This window comes from Peromyscus californicus, unplaced genomic scaffold, assembly GCF_007827085.1.
Source record: "Peromyscus californicus insignis strain IS unplaced genomic scaffold, ASM782708v3 Scaffold_4__1_contigs__length_199733344, whole genome shotgun sequence".
Classification (NCBI taxonomy): domain Eukaryota; kingdom Metazoa; phylum Chordata; class Mammalia; order Rodentia; family Cricetidae; genus Peromyscus; species Peromyscus californicus.
Window position 1 is genome coordinate 90,249,884 of NW_026294562.1, and position 16,828 is coordinate 90,266,711.

Here is a 16,828-nt window from a genome sequence, read left to right on the forward strand (position 1 = left end):
CCATCTTTCAGTGTGTATTAGTTACTTTTTTATTGCCATGACAAAACATCACGATCAAAGCAACTTAAAAAAGGAAGGATTTATTTGGGTTTGTGATTCCAAAGGATATGAGTCCATCAGCAGCAGGACAGGGAAACCTGGCAGCAGGTAGACAGAGTGTCTGGAGCAGCAAGCTGAGAGTTTACCTCTTCAACCTCAAGTAGAGAGCAAACTAGAAATGGCAAGAGGTTTTAACTCTCTCTTTTTTTTTTTTTTTTTTTGGTTTTTCGAGACAGGGTTTCTCTGTGTAGCTTTGCGCCTGTCCTGGAACTCACTTGGTAGCCCAGGCTGGCCTCGAACTCACAGAGATCTGCCTGGCTCTGTCTCCCGAGTGCTGGGATTAAAGGCGTGCGCCACCACCTCCCGGCCGAGGTTTTAACTCTCAATGTCTACCTCAGTGATATACTTCCTCCAGTAAGACCACACCTCCTAAACCTCGCCAAACAGTGCCACCAACTGTGGAGTAAGTATTCAAACATCTGAGCCTATGGGAGATATCTCACTCAAACCACCACATAGTATGCTCTTCAATTTCTTACGTTTTCATTATAAGAAAGTCTGTGATTTCCTTGGTTAGCTTTATTCTAAGGTATTTATGTCTATTTTTTGAAGCAGTTGTGAATGAGGTTGTTTCCCTGATTGCATTCCCAGTTTGTTTCTAGTATATAGGAACATTGTAGTAACCACATTTCATGTGCGTAATAACTCCAGAGCCACTTTTTGGACATCACAGATTGAAACATTTTTGTTTTCATACAGTTCTTTCTGTTGTAGAGCACTATAATCTAGACTTGGCATCATAGGGCACTTGATGCCAAAGGAATGAAAAGGTGAAGGTAATAATAAATAGGTCAAAATGAAGCTTCATTAGTAAAGACTGAAAAATTTGTAGTATTGGAAAAGCATCATGAAAGAAAAAAGTCTGTAAGTTATTTAGAAGCTGTTGCTTCTTAGAGTTGAATGTAATCTCTGATTCAGGCATTTTGGTAGCTTATAGGAATTTTGTCTGTGTTACATGTCAAGGTGGTTTGCTTTGATTTTGGGATATTTCTGGTTTTGAAGGTAAAGCTATTTGGACATAGTAAGAAGAGAAAAATAGAATTATAAACATAGATAACAAAGTGATATTTTTAACTGAAAATCTTTTAGTGAGTTTAAGAACTTACAAATAACTGCATAGTATTCGTCATTCTAAGACCATCTAGTTATTTATAATTCTAACCATGTTAAGCAGATATTTAGAAATGCTTGGAATTCAGAAAGATCTTCAAACATTTATTGTGCTATTTAAAACAAGACAGGGACATTTTTAAAAAGTATTAATACCTCAACTAAGAAGTGAATGAAGTGCATGTTTGGGTACACACAGAGAGAGGGAGAGAAAGGAACACAAGCTGAGCAATGTGAACATTCATACAGCCTCAGCAGTTTGGAAATGGAGGCATCATTGCCAGTACCAGGCTTACTGTCAAGAAAAAAGCGAAAAAGGGAGAGGAAGGGAGGGAGGAAAGGGCAGAGGGGACACTGGAGGAAAAGAGGCAGAGAGTGAGAGATAAGCAAGCAAAGTAATTCTAATACAAATTCTGTGAAGTAATACTTTGGGTGTGGGGAAATAGCTCAGTTAATAAAGTGCTTGCCATTCAGGCCTGAGGATCTGAGTTCAACTCCCAGAACCCCATTAACAAAAAGAAAAAAAAATACCCGTTTGTAATCCCAATGAATGGAAGTTGAAGACATGGGGATCTCTGGGGCTTGCTGGCCAGCCTTTGTAACGTAATAGAGTTCCAGGTTGACTGAAAGAGCTTGTCTTAAAACAAGATGAACTGTGTCCTGAGGAGCTATACCCAAGTTTGAACTCTGTCTTCCACACACAGTACATACATAAATAAAAGAGTAGCTTGGGGGCTGAGGGTATAACTCAGTGGTAGAGCACTTCCTGTCATGCATAAAACCGTACCTTTGATCCCTACCACTGTAAAAATAAACTCTGATTTTGATTGCAACAAATCAGAAAAGAATAAGCTTTGACTATTGAAAGGGCTTCTGTGTGAAGTAAATAATCATCTTAGAGGGATATTGGGGAAACCTAGGGTTCAGTTGGTATCTTTAAAAATATTTTCAAGGGATTTATACTTACTTTCCTCCTTACATTTATCTCTCTTTCCTTTCCATCCTTCCCTGTCAGTGTATGTGTGTGTGTGTGCTTTAAGATAGAACCCAGACAAGTATGAGCTACATTCAAAGCTCTGTTTCTACTTTCTTGATGTTTGTTGCTTATGAGCAGGTATTGTCACTAGAAATTGGTGTATAATTTTTCCCATTAGAGCTCTTTTTCATGACTGAACTGTAGGTATAATTATATGATAATTCTCTTTTTAAGACAAGACACTATAAAGGCTTCTTATAAAATATTTATGCTTTGTATTTCCTCTGCTTTAGTGGATCATATTACATGCCATCAGATTCTTTCATTTTAATTAGTTAATTAGAACATTTTGTAAATGCTTACATTCAGGTTACACTAAGCTGCACTAAGCTGTGGGGACATAAACATGAATTATACTTTGTTCTTGTCCTCAAGGATCTTGTAGTATAATGAGGGACACATGGCAGAAACATTTTGCGGTCTGTATATATTGATCATGTGTACATAAGCAAAACAAAACTATACTTAAGCAGTTATTAAAGAAGAAAAATTCTATTGTTAAAAAATATTTGTGACAAAGCCAATTCCAGATACTTTGTTTAACACTATTTTGTTAATTTATCATTATAAACACCATATTTAGAAAATTCAAATAATGTAAGAAGGGATTCAATGAAAAATGAATTTCCCTCTTATTTTTCTACTTGATATTTCCAAACATTCTATTAAATCTGGCTTAGCTGACTTCTCTAAAACTTTTTGTATTAATCATGATGTGTGTCAGTAGTGGCTGCAAATACTCACTGTGTTATGTGTGGTATTAGATGTGCTCCAGCTCTGCAGCCCAGCTCTCTGTTGTTCACTACTGCTCTTGTGCTCTCTCATTTCTCATCTTAGTGTTCCTTTTAGCTCGAGCTGAATTTCCAGTTTATTTTTTGATGCTTGTCATATCTCTACTGAGATACCTTTTGGTTACTCAAGACTGTTTTCTTCTTTCAGATCTTTGGATCTGTGGGCCTTTGTTTGGATATGTTTATAAAGAGTGCTTTGAAGTTTGTTAACCCAACATCTGAGTCTACATGGAGTCAATTTTTATCAGATCCCTTTTACTGTCTTGTTTCTTGACATGTCACAACATTTTTAGACTGTTATCATGAGGGTTGTTGTTTGTTGTTCTAAGGCCTATTTTGCCTGTACTCAGGCAGACTTATTTCCCCTGCACTGTATAGCAGCTCTGTCGGTTCTTCCCTTTTCAAGATTTTTACCCATTGGCTTCATATCTAGGGTTGAGGGTGAGGATGGGAGCAAATCTGGAAGGAATTCCTTCCTGCACCTATTGTTATTTGATGTTAGCAAAGAACTTGGGCAAAGATTATAGTCAGATTTTTAAATTCACCCTTTCTGTGTCCTTTTTTGGGCGGTGGGTGGGGGATATACCCCTTTTGTTTCCAGCCCATTTGCTAGTGGTCTCTGTTCTTTGACGTCCTAACCATAAAGGTTTCCGTTTTCTGCTACTTGTGTTATGTATGATTAGGGAATATACTGAGTTAAGAAATATCAACTCATCTGTCATGTAATTTTTGATGGTAGATTCTGCCTAGGGAAGATTCTTCTGTGGTCTACATTATGTTATTGCCAGGTTACCAGGGTTATCTGGGGTCTCTCTCCCCTGCATGTAGAATTTGGCAACCAACTAATGATCTGAGCAAAGTTGATGCTCAGATATTGGGTCTTTACCTCCACTTCCCGTATATCTGTTTTAATTCTCTATTTGTACTTGCAATGTTGAGGTTTTCTCTTCCATGTTGAGCTGCTTGGCTTCCTGGTTCTCTTCATCCTAGGAGTTGGACTCAGGCTCTGTTCCTTTTCTTTCACTGTAATGTGCTTTTGAGATTTTCTAGTGTTTTAAATAGGCTTTAAATTTTTTTTAATTTATGTATATGGATGTTTTGCCTGCATGTATGTCTATGTACCACTTGGGTGCCTAGTGTTACAGAGGCCAGAAAAGGACATTGATCTCCTGGAACTGGAGTTACAGACGCTTGTGATCCGTTGGTGACATGTTGGTGCTGGAAATCTAACCCCAGAGCTTTTAACCAGAGAAGTTTACCTGACTACATTTAGACAAAATTCCTTTTTGTTCCTTGGATTTCCATTTGTTTTAAAAATTTTCACGTGTCATGACTATATGTGTTGTGTTCAAGTCCCTCAAAAATCGTACAGTTCTTGATGTTTCTAAATATGACTGTTCAGTTCCTTGTCAATTAATTTATGGATTTATGTTACACTCCCTAGGAATATTTTTTTTAAAGATTTATTTATTATGTATACAGTGTTCTGTTTGCATGTATCCCTGCAGGCCAGAAGAGGGAGCCAGATCACATTACAGATGGTTGTGAGCCACCATATGGGTGCTGGGAATTGAACTCAGGACCTCTGGAAGAACAGCCAGTGTTCTTAACCTCTGAGCCATCTCTCCAGCCCTCCATAGGAATATTTAAAGTGTGTTAATCAAAGGGAAATTTTAAATGTTTTCTAGAACATTTTCAATTATTTGTGATTTTTATATCATCTTACTTAATTTTCTATTGCTGTGACAAAGCATATGATGGGATGCATTTAATTGGACTCACTGTTTCAGAGGGTTTGAATCTGTGATGGTGAAACAAAGGTACATGGTGACAGAAATAGGTCAGAGCTGTATCTTGATGCAAAAAGCTGTCTTTAGAAATGACTTAAGTCTTTTGAAACCTTGAAGCCTGCCCTCAGTGACACATCTCCCCCAACAAGGCTATACCATCCAGACCTTTCCAAACAGGTTCATCGATTGGAGACCAAGCAAGCATTCAAACATTTGAACTTAAGGGGTCATTCTCATCCAAACTACCACATATATGTTGTGTATTTTCTGCTTTTCTGGGTGCTACAGTCTCTTCTATACCTAAGTTGGGAGTTTATTAAATGATCTTAAAGTTTCTGGTCCTTCAGAATTACTATTCTAAGTTCCGGTAAGGTTTTCTATTTAGTTAGGAATTAACTGAGTGTCTAGGTATCTTTTGACTGTCAATCACAAGTGATTCATTCACTTTTTGGGGTAGTCTCTGTACCTATTGGTCTTTTTTTTTTTTTTTTTTGGTTTTTTGAGACAGGGTTTCTCTGTGTAACTTTGGCGCCTTTCCTGGATCTCACTCTGTATCCCAGGCTGGCCTCAAACTCACAGAGATCTGCCTGACTCTGCCTCCCGAGTGCTAGGATTAAAGGCGTGCACCACCACTGCCTGGCTCCTATTGGTTATTTCTATACAGAAGTTACTTTCGGGCATTTAGTTCACTCACATCTCTTCTTGACTAGTCCTTACCAGTCTCAGTCACCCACACCTTTAGTTTATTTGGCTTTGTATTTAACTGGAAGTTCCAAGCCTTCTATTCTTTCATTGTTCTCTCTTAAAAAATAGATTATTTGGCTGGGCGGTGGTGGCGCACGCCTTTAATCCCAGCACTCAGGAGGCAGAGCCAGGCGATCTCTGTGAGTTCGAGGCCAGCCTGGGCTACCAAGTGAGTTCCAGGAAAGGCGCAAAGCTACACAGAGAAACCCTGTCTCGAAAAACCAAAAAAAAAAAAAAAAAAAAAAAAAATAGATTATTTGTATTATGTGGGGAAAGGGGGGTATGTGTTTGCCGTGGTGTGTGTGTGTGTGTGTGTGTGTGTGTGTGTGTGTGTGTGTGTGTGTGTAGATCAGAAGACAGCTTGCTGGAATCAATTTCCTCCTTTCACTATGTGACTCCCAGAGATTGAACCCAGACTCTTGGACTTGGCAGCAAGCACCATTACCCACAGCCATCATTGTTTTCTTTTGCTTAAAAGATCTTTCTCTCTAATAACTATTATACTTGAATTTCTAGTTTGAACGATAAAAGTAAGCCCTGGGGAGATAGACGGATTGGTGGATTGCTTCCTGTACAAACATGAGGACCTGAGTTCAGATCTCTGGCACACATGTGAAATAGTCAGGCATGGTGGCATGTGGCTGTAACGCTAGTGCAGGAGGCACTGGAGACAGCTGAATTCCTAGAGCTCACTGATCTGTCAGTCTAACCTGTCAGTGAGTACAGTGAGAAATTGTCTCAAAAGTAAGGTGGAGAACAGTTGAAGGCAATCCACATTGACCTCTGTTATCCACATGCATGTGCACATAGACACAAACACACAAAGAAATGATTTCACTGTAATAGAAAAGCTCTTGTGTGACAACTCTGTTTAAACTAAGCCTACAAAGATAAAGGAGCCGGGCGGTGGTGGCGCACGCCTTTAATCCCAGCACTCGGGAGGCAGAGCCAGGCGGATCTCTGTGAGTTCGAGGCCAGCCTGGTCTCCAAAGCGAGTTCCAGGAAAGGCGCAAAGCTACACAGAGAAACCCTGTCTCGAAAAAACCAAAAAAAAAAAAAAAAAAAAAAAAGATAAAGGATAGACAAGACACAAGAGGGCTGGGATTTAAAGGGACATCTGTTGGTAATAAGGAATAAACATCAGTTCCTGTGTATGTAGGTGCTGGGTACATTGGAAAAGAGCATGGAACTTTTTCTAAATTGGATTTTAATCTTAGCTCTAAAATTTCTTCATAATATACAAACAGGATAATGTAGAGCTGTTTAAAATTGTTTTAAGTAGAAGGAAATATAGGAACTTGTTAGTTCATTGATACCTCGAGAAAATAATAAGTTGTCTCCTTATACTTACTACTTTTTAAAAATGTCCTTCTGTGGATCATTTTCATTAATTCATACTATCTAGAAATAGTGTCCCAGGGAGCACATACTTACTATGTTAGAGTTGTCCTGGGGTTTCTGTTATAGCTCTCTTTGTCTCCTCTCTATATAACATCAAAGAGATAGAAGTTTCTCTCAGCTGACTTTTGGTAGTTTCCTTAAAAAGTGTGCAGACCCAACCCACAGGCCCAGCCTCTGCAATAGACTATTTCTAAATTATTTGGAACATAGACTCTTTCTGTTTTATCTTACTATGAGCAGGGATGTATTTTCTCGAAACTCCTTTCAGTACTCCAGCAATTGCTTTTGAAGATCCAACAATAGCACACTTCAGATTGCCTACTGCGATGTGGATATGGGACTCAAGTGCCATTTTTTGTAAGGAACTTTTTAAGCTAAGCAGTTTAGGTAGAGGAAATGGAAAGCCTTTAAAAATTTTTAGAGTTTTTTTAAAATTTCATTGAAGCAAATATGCTAAGAGGCTTATTGATAGATGACAAGGTTGGTTTAGAATGGGCAGCAGCTTTATTGATAAAAGGAAAGAAGGAATCATAAGAAAGTTTTGAAGCAGGTGTGATAGGGGAAGGTGGAGAAGTCAAGGATGACTTGAGGTTTTTTGAACTTGGTGAATAAAGATGACCTGAATTGATAGAAGAGACAGAGATGATGAAGCCATATAAAGCTCAGGAAGGTATTTCCCTAATTTTGATATTTATCTTTAACTTTTAAAAAATACTACTATTATTGGTAGTAGTATTGTGTGGGTGAGTATTGTCACATGCCACCCCATGCATGTGGAGGTCAGAGGACAATCTTCAGGAGTCGGTTCTCCCATTCAGGCTGTAAGGCTTGCACAAATGATTTTTTTTTTTTAACCCAAGGAGCCATCTCACTGGCCCTGTCTTTGATGTTTGTGAACAATTCCTCCTCATTTCACTCCATCAAGTCCAATTAGAAATGAGTGTCGAAAGAATGCTGGAGCCAGGGTCAGGAAACCTGGTTCTAGTCAGAGTTACAGAATTTTGCTAAACAATTTGTACAAAGTTATATATATTTGTTTATCATTTAGGGTGGTGGTGGTGGGGTTGTGTTCACAATCCCTGTAAGTAAAATCTGATCTGTTTTCAAATGAATGTGTGGTTTTCAAGATCTGGACTATTTTATATACTAAATTATCACTGTTTTTTAATCCTACCGTTGATCAACGTTGTAAACTTCTACAAAGTTACCAAAATTCTGAAGTTATTTTCTGTTCTATATATGAGATTATAAGGCCAATCATCTTGATGATTGGGAAGATTAGATACTTGATATACTTTTAAAATGTTTAGTTAAGGTATTGTGTAAAGCTTTTGAGTTTTTTTGTAACTTTGATAGATTTAGTAGTCATAAACCTTGTATATATGGAGAAGATATTGATAGGATTCATTGATAAAGCATTTTATAGTAATTGCACTGTAAGGAAACTTTAGGATAGCTTTATATATACATTTGCCAGCAAAAATTAACTTTCTATTTAGCACCAATTTGGTTAAGGAAATAATAATAATTTGGTCTTAAGATGCTTTGTGCCACTGGACAATGTAATTTAGAGGTGGAACACTTGAATAGCCTCCATGAGGTCCCAAATTTAATCCCTGGTAGAGAAAAAAACAAAAACTTTTGGCAATTAAGAAATATATTCCAGCCGGGCAGTGGTGGCGCACGCCTTTAATCCCAGCACTCGGGAGGCAGAGCCAGGTGGATCTCTGTGAGTTCGAGGCCAGCCTGGGCTACCAAGTGAGTTCCAGGAAAGGCGCAAAGCTACACAGAGAAACCCTGTCTCGAAAATCCAAAAAAAAAAAAAAAAGTAATATATTCGAAGTGAAACTTTATGTGAAATAATCATTCTCTGGATTGTTTTTGCTTTTGGGGGTACTGATTGATGTTTGGAAACATGAAATACTTAGATAATTGTTTTAAGTATACTTACTCAATGTAAGTACTATATTATTAAACTGTAACACAAGGGTAGCAAATTTAGCAGATGTATCAAGTGGAAAGTACCTTTAAAAGAATTCTGGGGTTTTTTAAATCTGATTTATGACATTTTATATGTTTAGTATTTTGTGATCTACTTAGTTCTTTACAGTATACCATAATAATCTCAAATATATAAAATTCTATGCCTTTTATTCTGCATGGAAGAGATTTAAAGGTCAACACTACTCTTTTATGTAGGTTATGGGTGCTACATGTGTGCTTTCAGAGCAGTAGTGTGAGGAAACTTGAAGTGGGATGGCAGGACGGCCTCATCCCTATGACAGTAACTCCAGCGATCCAGAGAATTGGGATCGGAAATTGCATAGTAGACCTCGTAAACTTTATAAACATTCAAGGTAGGTAGAAAATGTATATATATTCCCCATATCCAAGCTCTGTTCAACCTAATTATAAAAACCATTACTTCATTTGATTGTGGCAAGCCCTGCCAGGATGTGACCTTGTTTACAAAGCACTATGCATGATTGTTCCTCCTGAAATAGCTTTTAGAGAAAGGTTTCTTTTAATTTTTTAGTATTTTTTGGCTTTTTAAATACTTTTGCCTCTAGATTATGTTAACATCTTAGTTGACTACATAATTAGGTGTTAAAATTTGATCAGTTTGGAATTCTGGCAAAGTTAGATTAGTTCTTATGTACTTGAAACTGCTTAAAAGAAGTTTGTTTCTTCTTTAAATATATTATGTGTGCAGGTTTCACTTGACAGTTTATATGTTTGTGTCAGTATTTGCCTTAGGACATCTTTATGCAAATGTATTCCATAGGCACACTGATCAAATGGGAAAATTCATCTTTTTAGACAGACTCTACTGGTTCATTTTGAGTTTGATGCATGAAATGAAATTGATCTCAGAAGTTCATGCTTACCTTTATGTTATTTTTTTAAGTTTGATTTTGCACTGTGTGATAAAATCTAGAGTTTCATTTGGAACACTTTGTAATCTGATATTTTAAGATGTTAACTGACAGCTCTTAAATTCCACATTGCACAGGTATGTAAGCATGTTTTCATAGAGAATTTTGCTTTGTGAATGTTATGTAGAAGATAATACTGAAAGTTTAGCTTACTCAAATAAAAAAATTTCTTCTGATCACTGGTAACAAATATAAACTTTCTTGAAAATAATACCATAACTTTGAAATCCTTTTTGTAATATTAAAAACTGTTTTGAAAACCTTAAACTATATATTTCGAAAATATGAATGATTAAATACTTCCTAACTTCCTACCTGACAGGATACTTACATATATTGTAGAATTTCATATGTTGTCTTAAGTTGATGTTGATTTCATTAATTTACAAGTACATGCCACACAGTGTAAATATTTTTTGGTTTGTTTTATTCTCTGTGTATATGTCATTCAAGTAGGACTCTCATTTATTTCCTAGATAATTATTTTGTCTGTATTTTGGAGGCTTTAATGATATATGAATTTTATCATTGTGTGGGACTATAGTTGTATGTATCATAGTGTGTGTGTGTGTGTGTGTGTGTGTGTTTCAAGTGAATTTTGTGTTATGCTTTCTAATTCTTGATATGTTTCTGGTGTGCAATAGTACATTATTTAATGAAGTGATAAGGGTAGAAATGTTCATGCGTTCAGTGGGAAAACTTTATAATAGTGATGTTTTCATTTCAGTAACCTCTTTATTTTTATATCCTTAATGACTGCATTTTTAATTTTTTGTGGTGCTGGGGATTGAGCACAGGGTTTTGTATATGTTAATGAAGTACTTTGCTACTAAGCTTTGCGTTAGCAACTTTTTGATGCTGTTTTAGGGTAAGCAGTAATAGTACATAGGATTGTTTGAATGTCAGACATTAAATAAATAGTATTAAAGTTTATTAAATAATAATGAAATAAAAATGAATAATAATATTAAAATATGACATAAAAAAATACTAAGGGTAGTGTAGTGGCATCACCCAGGAGGCAGAATCAGGCAGATCTCTGAGTTCAAGGCCATTCAGGGCTACAAAAACTAAGGCCTACTTTGGGGGGTGGCAGGGAAGAGGAGGAGGAAGAAGCAATTGGTTTAAATTTTTTTTAAGCTAGGTGTGGTAGTGCATGCTTATAGCCTTAGCACTTGGTAGGTAAAGTCAGGAGACTCAGGAGTTCAAGGTCAGCCAGGACTACATGAAACCCCGTCTCAAAACAACAAAATGTTAATGGGAACTAGAGAAAAGACCTGGGTTCAGGTCTCAGCACCTACATTTGGTGCCTTCAGTTCTAGTCCCTGGGGATCCCCATGACCTCAGTCAGGCCTCTGAGGGCACCTGCATGCACATGGTATACATAAACTTAGGCAGATATGCATGCATACATCTAAATAATTTTTTTAATTTTAAGGAAAAGACCAGGAAACTCTTTGAGTGGATTTATATTAAGGCTCATTTATATTAAACCCAAATAAAAACAGCTTACTTGTAGATTTTTTTTTAAGGAATTTCATTTAAGACACTGTAAAAAAAGGATTGTTTGACAAAAACAACAAAACACCTTCCCTCAGTTCAGGAGTGTATTCAAGGGATGCCAGGGTCCTGCGGGCATTATTACAGAGTGCTTGAATATCCATATATGGACCAGTTAGAAAATTGTAGGACACATAAACCATGGCACTGACTTGTAAACTGAAGTTCAGAGAAAGGATCATTGTCAGCTTGAGTTAGGGGAAAATAAGATGAGCTAGTCCCGAGGCGCTTACAGCATTAGAGTGAATGAGGGGTGTATCTGTCAGGACCTTCAGGAGATTACCTTGCCCGGATCTGAGGACACAGCTTTGAATAGTATCACTGTTTCCATTAGGCAGATGAAAAAAATGAGGTTAATAGTCTTGCCCAAGACTATCCAGCATGTAATCACAAAGATCTAATTTATGGACATGATTCTTACTCATTTTCTTTTTAAAATTTTAAATAATTTGTCATTACAGAGAGAGCAGGTATAATGAATTCATTTCCTATCACCCAGACTGAAGTTACTAATTCATGGATGGTATTTTTAAACTCTGTATCTCCACCTATTCACTACCAATCCCTGCCCCCTTTTCACTCTTAAATATTTTGACATTTGAGTAAAAACCCCTGTCTTTTAAGGGTTTTTGTTGTTGTTGTTTTGGTTGGTTTTGATAATTAAATCCAGAGGTAAGAGATACCTGATGCATCATAATTGCTTATCAGGGTCAAAATCCTCTGATTTGTTTGACTTTTCCCTCACAATCACAAGGTTGATCTGTAGCTCTTAGCCATTATCTTTATCTTCTAGACAAAGGGGAATGAAAAAAATCAACTTTGGGGGGAATTTCCAGCAGGTATATGCTTATAAGTGGTATGGCTGTCTCTAGATCAGGGAGACTGAGAATAAAGAAATATAGTTTTTAATTTAGGTATGTTGTTGCCTCAAGGAAGACTGGCAATTTATAAATAGTAAAATATAAATAGATTTTGTAAATAGTAAATAAATGAGCATAGTTTTCTTCATTCAGTTTTAGTAGGTAATATAAAAGTTGTCTTTTTAAATGTGCTGTTTTACATATATTTTTTAATAGTCTTACATTTTTAGTAGTTTTACTTTAATGCCCCCCCCACCTTCTTTGCTGTCTATGATCAAATAAGTGTGGATTTATAAAAGTAATAATAGTTACTCTGTATGTGTACTGACTTTCGTTGATAATTAAGGGCTTAGTATAGGAATCGTGATTTCTAGGTAATACAAATTTTTGTTTATTTTTGAGATTATCATTTAATTAAAACATGTCTCCCTTCCCTTTCCTCCCTTCAAACCCTCTGATATATCTCTCCCCAGTCTCCTTCAAATCCATGGTCCTTTTTTTTTTTACCAGTTAATTCATGCATATATATAATTCCCTCAGTGTTTTTTGAATGCAGATTTGCTATGATGGATCTGTAGTTTGTATACAAATAAATTAGGTTAAAATCAGTGAGCTTTGCTTCTGTGTTACATACATATATGTAACTAGTATAGTTAATATGTATGTAGAGGAACTCCCTAGCTTGCTGAAGTTAACAGTGATTTCAACTGAAGTGTATTTGGCCTGAAATGTGATAGCTTTTCTTTGAATTACAAATTAGAGGATTTTTTTTTACTATTTTAAAAAAGAAAACTTAACACCTCTTTTGTAAAATGTTAAAATGTCTGACTAAGAAACACTAAAAGCTCTTGAATTTGAAAGAATATGACTATGTAAAAATTGCTTTCTGCAGTCTGTTCTGGTTTCTAAAGATAAATGCATACATCCAATATCAGACTTTGCAAGGTTTCATTTCCACACAGAAGCACGCATACTCATTTTTAAAAAAAATTTTTTTGGAGACTACACAAAAAAACATGCTTTGCAGTTTCCCTTTAATAGTTAGAATAGGAAAGTTTGGTTCTTAACAGAATAGTTGTCGGGTGGATTCTTAGGTTGCAGGTATTTTCCCTGTGGTTTTAAAGAGCTCACTGTCTAAAAGGGATACACTGATACTGGAAGGAATGGAGTTATCTGCATCCTAGTTCCTAAAACCTGGCAAGCCGTCAGAGCTAGAATTAGCTTTACAGATGGCATTTGGCAACATATCTACATATCTCTAAGCCCTTGTCTCCTGCGTTTTCTTCCACCTGCCTATCAATTACAATATCCAATCACTGCTCAGGAATGGGGAAGTGGGATGATCACAGCTCACACGATGCTGTTTGGTTAGAAACGTCAGTGCTGCACAACCCACGGCTGAGTCAGTGTCTGTGAGAAAATGAGCTGAATTAATATTTAGAGGGGGTTGAATCTCTGAACCTTTAAAGCTTAACTATCTGCAACAGCAGGATTACACAGTAGAGAGGGGAAAGCTAAAGGAAGTCTGTGGACAGGTGAGGTAGGAGGAGACTGGATTGTTCAGAAGAATCTTGAGGATGATGGAAATACCAGATGAACTAAAGTTTCCTAGTAATGCCCAAGGATGCTGACCTGGCTTTCAGTGCTGCATTGTTTGAAAAAGCAGAGTCCCTTTACACTCTGATTTTAAATTTTTTTTCTTGTTTTTGTGTGTCTACCCTGGCATATACTAAAGGAAGGTGTGTATTCATTTTTTACGTGCTATCTCTGGGTTATAACTATATACAAGAATGAATATAAGAGAGGTAGAGAGAAATGTTGGCCTTTGTTTCATAATAGGCATTTACATTTCTAAATGTAAAAGACCATACTTCTGATTTCAGTTTCATGGCACATTAAATGGAGTATGTTATTATTGTTTTTATGGGTTTGGTGCTTTGTTATTTCATGTAACCTGAGAATGCATTATATGTAGTATTATATTTTATGAATGCAAAATTTAGCTAAGGAAACAATTTTTGAAGCAATTTGAAACATTGAAAATAAAATTCAAGATAAAAAAAAATGAAATAATTACCTGAAGATGGAATTAAGGAGATTTTTGCTTTGGAATGAATTAGAGATGAATGGAACTGTTTATATGTAGTAATTTTTTACAAGACTGAATTTGTTTGAATGGGGAAGCCCTGGCTGGGTAGATGACTGTCTAGTGTACAGGATGCAAGCAGAAGATCTTAATGCTGCTACTGAGAGCGCATCACCGGACATGGTCTTTGTGTCAGTGTAATTTAATGTTAGCCCAGATAAAAAATTTGTAAACCAGGATAATTGCTCTTGCTGTGATATTTTAAATCTTCACAGGTGACAGTGCTTACTTGATTAGGAAATTTTAGCACAATTTAACATGTTAATAAATTTTCCTCTACCTTCATTAACAGTTATTTTGTAGGGATTTTTGGTATATTCAGTATAGTAAAATTACTTTGTTCTAATGTGAATAATTATAACATCCTTGCCTTATTTTAATATTCCTTATTATTTCCCTGTCTAGTCTCTAAAAATAGGATCATTCAGTTATCCTGATATCTATATATGTATGTGTGTATATATATATTATTGTATGTTATATATTTTATTGATTTTATATGTGTGATATGTGTGCATATATATTACAATCTTATATAGGTGTCTTGTGGCCTAGAAATGATTTTAGCTTGTTATCATAATAAAATTGTAAAAGGAGAACTTGATGCTGAATCTCCTGACCTTACACTTTGTAGAATACTTTTTTCTGGTTCTGCTGGTTCTTTTCTAATAATAATGCTTATCCTATTATGAAAGTGATACATATTCATTACATAAATTTGATAAGCACAGAAAAGCATATAGGAGAAATGTTATTTTTCTAGTAAAATAAAATGCTTTAGATAATGCATATTTAACCAAATATGAATATATGTATATATATAATATATATCTCATGTAAACTTAAAATGATTTCCAGATATTGTTACATGTTCTGTTTTTTAAGATATAGTCTAAAAATTATGAACATTCTGTCATGGTGATTTATAGCATAGTTGAGTTACACAGTATTTTATATATACTTTGTCATTTAATTAATTGTAGTTCTTCTGAAAAATGACCAGAGAAATGATTAACATGGTTTCATATTATAAATTTCTTCAAAAAGGAATTAAGTAAGAATATAATTTTTTTGACAGTAAAAAGGTCCTTGGTGTGATTTCACCTTGAACTCATTAAAGATATACACAGTGTTTGAAATGAAGCAAAAAGCTGTAAAGTATTTTTTTTACAAGTCCATATAAAAATCAGAAAAATTGGGATCCAAACAAGTTGAGACATTAGAGAATGGGAGCACTGTCCAGAAGGGTTTCTTCTGTGACATTTAATAAAAGAAGGTAGGTCCAGGGAAGTGTAATAATAGTGTGTAACAATGAAGGAAGGACCTCAGCTCTGTTTGGGAAGCTTCTTAGAGAGGAAGAACGCTAGAAACACCAATAACAGATAGTAGAACAAGCATTGCTAATGACATGGAAACCAGTAGAAGGAGACGTAAGGGAAAGGTGCAAATTATCCAAGGAAGAAGCTGCATCAATCAAGGTCTTCCAATTAGTGGTAATTCTTGTGATCTTTGAAGATTTATAAGAGCATAAGAACTGCTAGAAGATTCTGGGTCTGATTTTGAAGCAGGTACAACATTTTGGAACAGAAATGAGAAGGATAATGTATGACTAACTTAAAGAAGACCAGTTAAAAATGTGAAATGAGTTTTAAAAAGTAGACTAACTTTAAATTTCTCTTATGCAGCTAGTATAGCGTGTACCCTTGGAACCTTGGAATACGTTTGGACCTTTTTTTTTTTTTGGTAAAATACTCTTGAATGTAAGGTAGGTAAGGGAACTAAATGTAAAGAATTCCAAGGTTATATGTAAGGTCTGCTAGACACCACTGTGTGGCTTTAGTGTTGTGTAGGAGAATGTCCTGAGGGTGGTTGTTAATAAATGACACAGAACAACAATATAGTATGGCTGCTATCATTCCCCCATACCCCTCCCTCTTCACCATTCTCAGTTATTAAGGATTTTTATAAGAACTACTTTCAGATATTTGGAAAATTGTAATTTGGTAAAGCAATTAAACTTGGTTTAAGTCAGACTTACTTAAGGCTAGCAGCATGAACCCTGAAATTGAGCTTTGTGCCATATTTCAGACCTCCGACTTAATTCAGATTTCAGACAACAGTGGGTAAAGTAATTAGATTATTAGATAATCCTGAAATTTCAGCTAGAATTCACAGATGTTATTAAGTTATACCAGGGTATGATTTTGTTAATTAGCTTGTTCATTTGTTTGTTTTTTTATTTTTATCAATATGATACAAGCTATAGTTGTCTAGGAAGAGGAACCTCATTGAGGAATTGCCTCCCTTAGATTGGCCAGTAGGCAAGTCTGTGAGGGCATTTTTTTGATTAGTGAT

The 16,828-nt window shown here is 35.8% G+C and overlaps 1 protein-coding gene across 5 annotated transcripts in view; it reads left to right on the plus strand.

Moving 5' to 3' along the window:
* Window positions 1-16,828, plus strand: part of Btbd10 (BTB domain containing 10) — a 60,597-nt gene that overhangs the window by 12,287 nt on the left and 31,482 nt on the right. For 2 of the 5 annotated variants that reach the window (XM_052763447.1, XM_052763448.1), the window contains one exon: window positions 9,171-9,328. The exons of 2 other annotated variants lie outside the window; for them this stretch is intronic. In XM_052763447.1, coding sequence (XP_052619407.1) covers window positions 9,228-9,328 — 101 coding nt within the window. In that variant the 5' untranslated portion in view covers window positions 9,171-9,227. Of the gene's footprint in view, window positions 1-9,170; window positions 9,329-13,718; window positions 14,067-16,828 lie in introns of those variants that run through there. One more of the 5 variants, XM_052763446.1, reaches the window with a different exon arrangement.